The sequence below is a fragment of the Callorhinchus milii genome, unplaced genomic scaffold (genome assembly GCF_018977255.1).
Source record: "Callorhinchus milii isolate IMCB2004 unplaced genomic scaffold, IMCB_Cmil_1.0 Scaffold9, whole genome shotgun sequence".
Classification (NCBI taxonomy): Eukaryota; Metazoa; Chordata; class Chondrichthyes; order Chimaeriformes; family Callorhinchidae; genus Callorhinchus; species Callorhinchus milii.
Window position 1 is genome coordinate 21783185 of NW_024704750.1, and position 10761 is coordinate 21793945.

General features: G+C 51.6%; 1 protein-coding gene across 1 annotated transcript in view; it reads left to right on the forward strand.

Annotated features, from left to right (window-relative positions):
- Positions 1-10261, forward strand: part of nrxn3a (neurexin 3a) — a 159821-nt gene extending 149560 nt beyond the window's left edge. The window contains exon 22 of the mRNA XM_042338145.1: positions 9414-10261. Within this exon, the coding sequence (XP_042194079.1) occupies positions 9414-10045 (632 nt within the window). The 3' untranslated portion in view covers positions 10046-10261. The remainder of the gene's footprint in view (positions 1-9413) is intronic.
- The last annotated feature ends 500 nt before the right edge of the window (positions 10262-10761 follow it).

Genomic DNA, 10761 nt, shown 5'->3' on the forward strand with positions numbered 1-10761 from the left:
CGGCAGTGCCCCATAAACGATCGCGTGAAGTGCTTTGCGGGCCGCCCTCCCGATGTGGAAGGCTGTGTATGAAATGTGAGGGTTATTATTGTTATTTATTGTTATTATTATTGGTATGAATTGTGCAGAGGGCTCGGGCGGTGAGCTACGCTGACAGCTCTCTAATGAATCTATCTCCGCGTGTGCGCTGGAGCAGCCCTTAATCTAAACACCCCGGCCTGAAACGCAAATAGAAAAGCAATCACACTGGCGATTACAATCAATAAAAATATCATTATTCATCTTCAAATGCGAGGCCCTCGCCACCGAGAGCATCTCTCTCTCTCTGTAATACACACACATGCACACACAGTCGCTTTACTCCCACACGTACACATACACACGCGCACAGTCGCTTGACTCCCATGTGTACACATACTCAGACAGACACACACAGATACACGCACACACATATATAAAGGCACACGCTTATGGACACACACACACACTGTCGTTTAACTCCCACACACATACACACAAATCAATACACACAGACACACAACAACAACAAGATTACATTTGTATAGCGCCTTTCAGGTCGAGAGGACGTCCCAAGGCGCTGGACAGAGTACAGCATTTCAGGCCCGAGCCGGGGTTGGGTGGGGGGGGTGGTAAGGGAGGGGAGGTGAAGGGGGGTGGTCGATGGCATGGTCGAAGAGGAGGGTCTTGAGACTGGACTTGAAGGAGGCTAAGGAGGGGGTGAGGCGGAGTGATTGGGGGATGGAGTTCCAGAATTGGGGGCAGAGTGGCTGAAGGCTCTCCCGCCAATGGTGGGGCGGGTGGGTCGGGGGACGTGGAGCAGCCAGAGCCGGCTGAGCGGAGGGAGCGGGCGGGTTGGTAGGGGGTTAGGAGGTCGCAGAAGGTGGGGCGAGGCCATGGAGGGCTTCCTAGGTGACCAGGACCAGGGTCTTGAACTGGAAACACACACACAGTCGCTTAACTCCCACATATACACATATTCGGACACAGACACACACAGATACACACGCACATACATAAAGACACCTGCACATGTACACACACATCAATACACACAGACACACGCAACAATAACAAATTACATTTACACAGCGCCTTTCACGTCGGGAGGATGTCCCAAGGCGCTGGACAGCCAGGGATTTGGACCCGAGCATGGGGGGTGGGGGAGGGGGTTGGGATAAGGAGGGGTTGGTTGGAGAGCAAGTAAGAGGGTAACCGAAGGTGCGGTCAAAGAGGAGGAGTGCCTTGAAGGAGGCAAGGGAGAGGGCGAGGCGAAGGGACTGTGGGAAGGAGTTCAAAAGGGTGGGGGCAGAGAGGCTGAAGGTCCGACAGTCGATGTTGGGGAGGGACCAGACACAGAGACACGCACTCGCACACACAAAAGCGGACACGACACACACTCGCTCTTCAATGACAGAGTGTGTGTGTGTGTGTGTCTTGTCATTGACCTCAGTGTTTGAACGAGGCTCAGACCTGACGCTGGCATCAAACTGAGACAAAGCCCATGAGATAGCGACCCTCACCCCAGCGACCCGCTCGCTCGTCTTCGGAGCTCGGTGACTGTAGTGGTGTGCGCGTTTCGCCCTCAAAATTACACAGTCACTCCACGTCACAGTATATCCTGCGAAGCGCTTTGAGATGTCTCGAAGACACGATTAAGGCGCCGTCTCGAACGCAAGGATTATTATTACGATTACCTTTCTCTACTGTCAATTTTCCTTCTCATCTCATTATCACGAGGCTTGTGCAGCTACTTGGGTGGGTGGGTAAGCAATGCAAAGCAAAGCCCCCCCACACACACCCCCCCCCCTTGTGCATCGCCTGCCATGCAGAGCCGAGGGAGGGTGTAGGTGACCGTAAACACGAACACAGAGGGATGACCTCAGGTGCGATCTGAAGACCTCATGTCTGACTCAGTGCCTTTCACATCAGGAGGACACAGGGGTTTACTGTCAAGTGCAGTGACTGTGTTTCGTGGGCAAAGGCGACAGCCGATTTGCGCACAGGGACGTCGTGAGCAATGAACCGAGCGGCCAATTCTATCGGTGGGGGGGCAGGGGATGGTGGGGGGGGGGGGGGGGGGAGAATTGTCGGCCAGGACGCGGTGGGGAGGGGGGGGAGAGAGAGAGAGAGAGAGAAAATCTCCCTTCTCTCCGCGAGATCTTTAACATCCACCTGAACAGGGCACAGACGGGGAGGGAGTTTGGTTTGACGTCTCATCCGAAGGACGACAACTCCTACGATGCGGCGCTCTCTCTCTCTCTCTCTCTCCCTCCCTCTCCCCCCCCCCCCCACACCCCCGTCCCCCGCAGTGCTGCGCTAGAGTGTCTGTCTCTCTGGATGTCCTACCGGCAAAATCCTACAAAGCAATTTGTGAGACAACCTCCTTGTGTAAAAGGCACTTGTATCAAATGCAGGGATTATTATGATTATTATTAAGCTGTAGCGGCTTTAACAGCTCGCAATTGCTGACTCACGGGAGATTAATGTCTTCTAAATAACCTCCACTTACATTCAGCGCTAACCCTTATCAAAATAGCGCCGAGGTTCCCGAGCTGGATTTCAATCCTCCGAGCAGCCAGTTAGACATTTTATTCACGTTACTCGAGGTTAATAGCTGTTAAATCAGCCGCTCGGATTGCTGGTCTCACCCTGTGATCGCACACAGTTTATCGCCCGCAATCCATCCCTTGGGCACTTTGCTTCGTGTTAAAGGTCCTCCCACCTCGCTGAAGCCAGATGCCTTCCAGATAGCTGCTGAGGAGACTCCGAGGCTTGTGGCAACAGCTGCCTGAAAGGTTTTACCTGGAGCCCAGGGCTTCCAATCCACCTTAATTTGTGGAGTCCGGTAGTTTAGTGATAACAAGCGAGAGGACCCGGCTTCGATTCCCGGGCAGGAAGAAACGTTGGCCAAGTTCCCGTACTCCACACGCCTCTGTTGACCCAGCGGCAACCCGGTTCTTAGTCGATTGGCGGATCGCTTTTTGGGGGATAATATCTTCGAAAAAAATTAATTGGGTCGTTCAAACCACGGCTGTTTGTGGGAACGCTGCCGTGCGCAATTGGCTGCCGCTGTTGGTCCACAAAATAAACAGTCACTTCACTTTACAGCATACCCCTTGAAGCGCTTTGAGACGTCTCGAAGACGCGATAAGGCGCTGGGTCAAATGTAAGGATTATTATTATTGGCCGGCGGAGAGATTAGCTTAAACCCCACACCTCCCTCCAACTGGTGGAACCATCCCTCAGTGGGAAGGGATGCGTATCTGAGCTGCGGGCAGGAAGGTAACTGCCCAATGCTCCGCACGTCTTATGAGCAACACATACGTGACCTTAACAGGTCGGTGCTGTGATAGCATCGGAGTGTTTGCAATAATATGGGCAGGAGAGCGTGAGGGAAGGGGGAGGGCTCCTAACCTCATTCCATCCCTTAATGGGAGGTTGATACAGTCACTACGCTTTACCGTTTACACTTTATACCCTCTGACGCGCTTTGAGACGTCCTCCCGACGTGAGAGTCGCTGGGATCACTGTTATTGTAGTCTGAGGTCTTGTGAGATTCTCGTTGGCAAAACTCACACGGCTTCTGGGGGACGTCACTCAGTGATGGGATTGGCGGCGGAGTGAGAGAGCCAAGCGCATAGCGAGGGGGTGGTGGCATGGCGATGGCAGGAAGGGTTGGGGGGGGAAGTGGTGGGGGGAGGAGGATCCAAGGGGAGACAGAGCGAGGGAATAGCCTACATGTCAAGCGCTGGTATTTCTAGAGGAAGCCCTTGGCGTTGTGTGTGTGTGGGGTGGGGGAGGACGAGAGGGGTGGGGTGGGGATTGATTGGGTGGGGGGGGGTGGTTAGCGGCCAGACACAAACCGGGGGAAATGGCCTGAAGCTGACGGCAAACGGAAAATCCCAGACCATCACGTAGACGCGGTTTCAGTCAAAACACAACCAGCCGTCTGTCTCCCAACGACGTCCTTCGAGACGTCTCCAAAACGAAAGCCAGATGCCCTTTTGTGGAATTACTCCCCCTGTTCTCCCTCCCCCCCCCCACCCACCCCCAGCCCATCCCTCCCCTCCCCTCCCCCACTCTCCATCCCTTTAAACATAACAGAATTACCCGACTCCTCTCCCATCTCCTCCCTCTCTCCATCCCTCCTAACGATATTGAACGACGCTGTTTAAACTGTGTGCTCCTAACCTGTGACCTTTCTCTCTCTCTCTCTCCCCCCCAACCCCAACCCCAACCCCAACCCCTCCCCACCCCCCAAAACCCCAAACTCCAGCTTGATGTTCTGTTTCTGCACTCTCCCTCAATGCAACTTACTTGAAGCGTTAGTTAGTTAGTTAACACCCTCCAGTAAAGTGCAGTCCTATTTTCTCAGCCAATTCTTCTATCTGTTAAGAAGCACCACATTACCTCCAGACATAAAGGTCTGTTTTGCAGCAGTGGCAGTGGGGGAGAGGGAGGGGGAGGGGGGGGAGAAGCCCCCCCAAAAAAACTCTTCCCCCCCACCACCACCAAACCCCCCCCCCCCACCCCCACCCAAACAAAAATGACAGTGATACAGAGAAAGTGTTGCCTCTCTTTAACACAGAGTTTCTGAATGTCTCTGTCACAGTTTGTTCCCTCGAAACTATGTTTGGGGTAAAAAGTCAAATAAAACTTGTTTGAATTCCCCTTTCTTTGGGGGGAAACGACAGGGGGGGATGCGGGGGTGTGGGTGAAGGTATCACCGGTTGGGAGGGGTGGGGTGGGGGGGTGGGGTGGGGGTTGTGAAGGATGGATAATTGTTTTTGAAAGTACTTTGAATTGTTGTTGTTGGTGGGGAGGGGGTGGGGGTGGGGAGGGGGTGGGGAGGGGATTTTTTTTTCTTTTCTCTTAAAAACACTAACTGCTGAGATCTATTTGGTTCAATTATTTTTGTGTGTGTGTGTGGGGGAGGGGGGGGTGGGGGGGAAGTGGGGTGGAGGGGGTTGTGGGGTGGGGGGGGGTGATCTCAGGGGGGAGAGAGGGGAACTGAGGCAAAGGATGGATTCTGTGCAGCTAATTCTGATTTTTTTCTTTGCTTTGGAGTTACGCAGAGGAACCACTTCAGAGTGTGTGTGTGTGCGTTGGGATCACTTCCACACTGTTCTTAACTCTTTAACCATAACTTTTTATCCTGGACAACTTTTGTTTTAAACCCCTTTTTTCCCCCCCCCACCACCCCTTGCACCCACGCACCCACCCACACCCCCACCCACCCCTTGCACCCACGCACCCACCCACACCCACACCCCCACCCACCCCTTGCACCCACGCACCCACCCACCCACCCACGCACCCACGCACCACCACACCCACCCACCCACCCCCACCCACCACCCACGCACCCCCACCCTTGCACCCACGCACCCACCCACCACCCACCCACCCCACCCCCACCCACCCCACCACCCACGCACCCACCCCCACCCACGCACCCACCCACCCACCCACCCCTGCACCCACGCACCCACCCACACCCACCCCCCACCCACCCCTTGCACCCACGCACCCACCCACACCCCCACCCACCCACGCACCCGCCCACCCACCCACCCACACCCACCCCACCCCACCCACCCCTGCACCCACGCACCCACCCACACCCACACCCCACCCCCACCCACCCTTGCACCCACGCACCCACCCACACCCCACCCACACCCCCACCCACCCCCGCACCACGCACCCACCCACACCCACACCCCACCCACCCCTTGCACCCACGCACCCACACCCCCACCCACCCCTTGCACCCACGCACCCACCCACACCTCCACCCACACCCCCACCCACCCCTTTGCACCCACGCACCCACTCGTATGGGCGCTCACCATCGCGCGCAAAAAAAAAATTTGCAAGTATTCCCATTTTTTTAAAAGGACTGAACTGTCTTATTGTGATATGAATTAATTGCAACTGCAGCTTTTTATTATATTTTTAAAAAAAGGTACGAAAATTGTCTCTGGAAGTCGGAATCTGCAGCTCCACACAGTTTGAAGTGGTTTTATCTGCAAAGGGACCGAGGGAGGGAAAAAAATACAATTAATATACTCTTCTTCTTCTGATTCTCATTATGAGTGGAAAGTCAGAAAAAAATTCTCCTTTTTTTTACGCCTATTAATATTACTATTATTAATATTACTATTATTAATATTACTATTATTACTATTATTACTATTATTAATATTACTATTATTATTACTATTATTAATATTACCATTATTATTACTATTATTAATATTACTATTATTATTACTATTATTATTACTATTATTATTACTATTATTATTACTACTATTATTATTAATATTATTAATATTACTATTATTATGATTGGAGAAATGAAAAAAAAAGCTTCTCCCCTCCCCCCACCCCCCCCACCCCCCCCCCCCCCCCCTCCACCCCCCCGTGGAGATGATTAATTCCTATTGGGAGAGAGAGAATTTTGGTGGGGATTTTTTTTTAAAAAAAAACCATAAATAAGTCGGGATATATTTACGATGACAAATAAGTCTGGCGGTGGAGGCGAAGTTGCAGCTCAGGGTGTGTGTGAAATGTATATGTCAGTGTTTTGGGAGTGATGTTCTCTGTGGATGAGCAAATGGGTACCGATTTCGCTCACTGTTTGTAAATATCCCAATCCATTCCTTACAGCTAAAAGCTCAAACTCTGGCAGATCGCTGCATTCCTCTCTCACATGGACTCGGCAGTTCACCTTCTCATTCACTCCCCTCATAGTCATCTCTCACATAATACACTCATAGGAGTTAAGAGCATCTCTCGCTCTCACTTTCTTTCTATGTCGCTCTCTCTGTCTCTCTCTATCTCTCTCTCTCTCTCTCTTGTTCCTGCTCTCCTTTCCCCCTCCCCACACCTCCCTCCCTCCCCTCCCTCTCCCTCTCCCCCCCACCCACCCACCCCCACCCCCCCACCCACCAGTCCCCTTTTACCTCCTCAAAGCAGCGTTAAATCGGTGTACAGTGAGACCTTAATAAAGAGATAAAAAGATAAAAGAGACGATTTGATTTTAATAGCAGCAAAAAAAAACCACAACAGATAACCAATAATGACTTAAAGGAATAAGGATTAGATTTGTAGATACGAAAACCCATCCCCCCCCCCCCCCCCCTCCCCATTAAAAAAAAAGTTTAACACATGTACAGATTTTTTTTCTAATACCTTAACTATTTCAAAAGCAAACTGCGTTGCTGAAACGTTTAGTTTCACTGTTGTGTGTGAATTTTATCAGTGTATATGTCTTGTGTTGCATTCTTCCCCCCCCCCCTCCTCACCCCCACCTGACTCCCACCACCCCCCAATCCCCCCCCCCTCCTCCCCCCCCACACAACCCCTCCTCACCCCCACCTGACTCCCACCACCCCCCCAATCCCCCCCCCCTCCTCCTCCCCCCACTCCCAACCTGACTCACCACCCCCCAATCCCCCCCCTCCTCCTCCCCCCCCACACAACCCCCTCCTCACCCCCACCTGACTCCCACCACCCCCCCAATCCCCCCCTCTCCTCCTCCCCCCCCACACAACCCCCTCCTCACCCCCACCTGACTCCCACCACCCCCCCAATCCCCCCCCTCCTCCTCCCCCCCCCCCACACAACCCCCTCCTCACCCCCACCTGACTCCCACCACCCCCCCCAATCCCCCCCCCTCCTCCCCCCCACCCCACACAACCCCCTCCTCACCCCCACTTGCCCACCACCCCCCCAATCCCAATTCCCCCCCCCACTCCCAACCCCTCCCTCCCCAACCCCCGTACCTCAAAGACAACTCTTTCTAACCTATCTTGTCAGCAAGCAAAAAAAAAACAAAAATAATTTGCTTTTTTTTATATCGCTAAAAATACAAAAAAGAGACAAACTTAAAAAAAAATATTAAAAAAAATAGAGACTAATTACGTTAGTTATGACAGAATATTCTTACACAACCTTCTTTTTTTTGTGAATTATTTTCCTCACGCTAAAATCATGTGGGCAATTTACTGATGTAAGTTGACTAAAATTCCGTGATTATATATATATCTTTCTCTCGTACTATATTACAGGCTGTAATGCATTTTTTTTTCGAAGTGCTCTAATTGGTTTCTTAAAAGTAGCTTTTTTTTCGAATTTTTTTTCCCTCTCTCTAACCTTTCTCTCTTTTTTTTTTGCACTAACTGTACCGAAAGCTTTTTTTTCTTAATTCTTATTGTTATCGATTAATTTAACAAAACGATGGATGTTTTAAATAATCTCGTGGATGTTATAAAAGTAAGGATTGCTCTCATCTTTTTCTGCGTGACTTTTTTTTTAAGTGGTTTGAGTATTCTTTTTCCTCTGCTTTTTATTATTTTTTTACGCCGTTCAGCTAAACAATCTATCTACTATCTTTGTCGTGTGACTTGCTTACTTAAATATATATATATATATACAGTAAACTCCTGATAACTTGACCCTGGCTTAACTAGTCACAATCGCTTCAGTCATATTCCAGCCAATACATTTGGATCTGGGTTCGATTCCCGGGCAGGGGGCGAAACACTGGGCAAGTTTCCTTACTCCACGCGCCTCTGTTTACCTGCAGTAAGTAGGAACCCGGTTGTGAGTCGCTTTTCCGGAGGTAGTAATCCCTTCAAAAACAAATTAACAATAATAATAGATTGGTCACTCAATCCACGACTGTTGACTCAATCCACTGTACGCAATTAATTGGCCGCCCACAAAATATACAGACAACTCACTTAACAGTATATCCTGTGAAGCGCTTTGAGACGTCTCGAAGATGTGATAAGGCGCTGTATCGAATGCGAGGATTATTATTAATTATTTACTTATTTATTTATACATTGCCACACAGCCTATCTCACCGCTCCTGATAACTCGTCACCGGGACCCCTTTTTCCCGGCCCCCCCCCCGCCGTCAGAGTGACGAGTTATCAGGCGTTTACTGTATATCTCTCTAGAGAAGAAGAAGAAAAAAAAAACCTTTTTATTTCGCTAACCTCTCTTTTCTTTCTCTTTCTTTCTCTCTCTCTCTCTCTCTCTCTCTCTCTCGCTTACTTGGCTTTGGATTTCAGGAGGTGAATTAGTTTACCCTGTAATTGCGGAAGACCCCATAGATTCCCCCCTTGTCACAACTCCAGCACCTTTCATCCCCTTCCTCCCCACCTTCCGACCTCTTCTGACCATTATTGAAAGCACCAAAGATAGCCTGTCCGTGCTCCCCGAGGTGGGGTTGCCTTGCCTGTCGGAACAAGACAACGATGATTGTGGCGATGGCGCCCTGGTGATATCTGGTTATGGCTCGGGGGAAGCATTTGACTCTAACCTCCCCCCTACTGATGACGAAGATTTTTACACCAACTTGTCCTTGGTAACAGATAAGACCATATCCACATCGTCCTTCGAAGGTGGCTACAAAGCTCACGCGCCCAAGTGGGAATCCAAGGACTTTAATCCCAGCGAGGCATCTGAATCCGGTAGGACCTCGAGCGCAGCTTTGCCCACACAGTTGCTGAGCTCCACCATGTCACAGCCCGTCACCCCCCCCAAACTGCCTGCAGGTAAACTCAATACTCGCGAGCAGATGCCCCAGCCAGATATAGTCCTGCTCCCGTTGCCCACTGCTTATGAGGTAGACAGCACCAAAGTGAAGAGCCCGCTCGTAACCTCACCCGTATTCCATAATGTACCTACAGCAAACCCCACGGAGACGGGCATCAAAAGGGTCCCAGGGGCGTCTGAGGTGGTCCGCGAGTCCAGCAGCACCACGGGGATGGTCGTGGGCATAGTAGCGGCTGCTGCTCTGTGCATCCTAATCCTCCTGTATGCTATGTACAAATACCGCAATAGAGACGAAGGCTCCTATCAGGTAGACGAGACGCGAAACTACATCAGCAACTCGGCCCAGACCAACGGGGCGCTGGTCAAGGGCAAGGGCGAGCCGCCCGGCGCCGGCAAGGGCGGCAGCGGCAAGAAACACAAGAACAAGGAGAAGGAGTATTACGTGTAACGCTTTTCCACAGACTGGACATGTCCGCCGCCACTGTGCGTGCGCGTGTGTGTGTATAACGTGCGGAGGAAAGGGCAGAGGGGGAGGAGGGCAGACGGCGGCAACGACGACGACTTGCATTTGCATGGACGATTACGCTGGGGGCGAGTCCCAGGAGCGCCCTCAACACCCCCTCCACCCACCACCCACTCCACCACCCACCACCTCACGCACTGGAGGAGGAGAATATTTTGAACAAAAGTGGTGGGGGCGCGGGGCGGCGGTGGTGGGGGTGAATTATATATATATTTAAACACACACGAACGGATAAACGGACAGCGTGAGCGCACGGCGATGAGGAGAGAGAGAGAGAGAGAGAGAGACGAACAATGAAATGGACTCCCCATCCGTCCAGGAAGAGAAGATTCAGCGAACTTGGGGAAACACACGTCCCCTCACACCCTCCCTCCCCCTCCCTCGCAGCTTCCCTCTCTCCCTCCGCTCGCCCGCTGGACGCGTGCGAACGCACTCCGAAACACGAGGAAAAGTTCACTCCACCAAACCCCACCCCACCACCCACCCACCCACCAAACCCCACCCCTCTCACACACTCGCTCGAGAGAAAAAAAGAAAACGTTTTAAGAAAAAAAAACACAAAAAGAGACAAACTATGTTGGGGGCGAGAGAGAGAGAGAAAAAAAAATCACGAGCCTGGGAGACACGAGGACTTGTGGCGG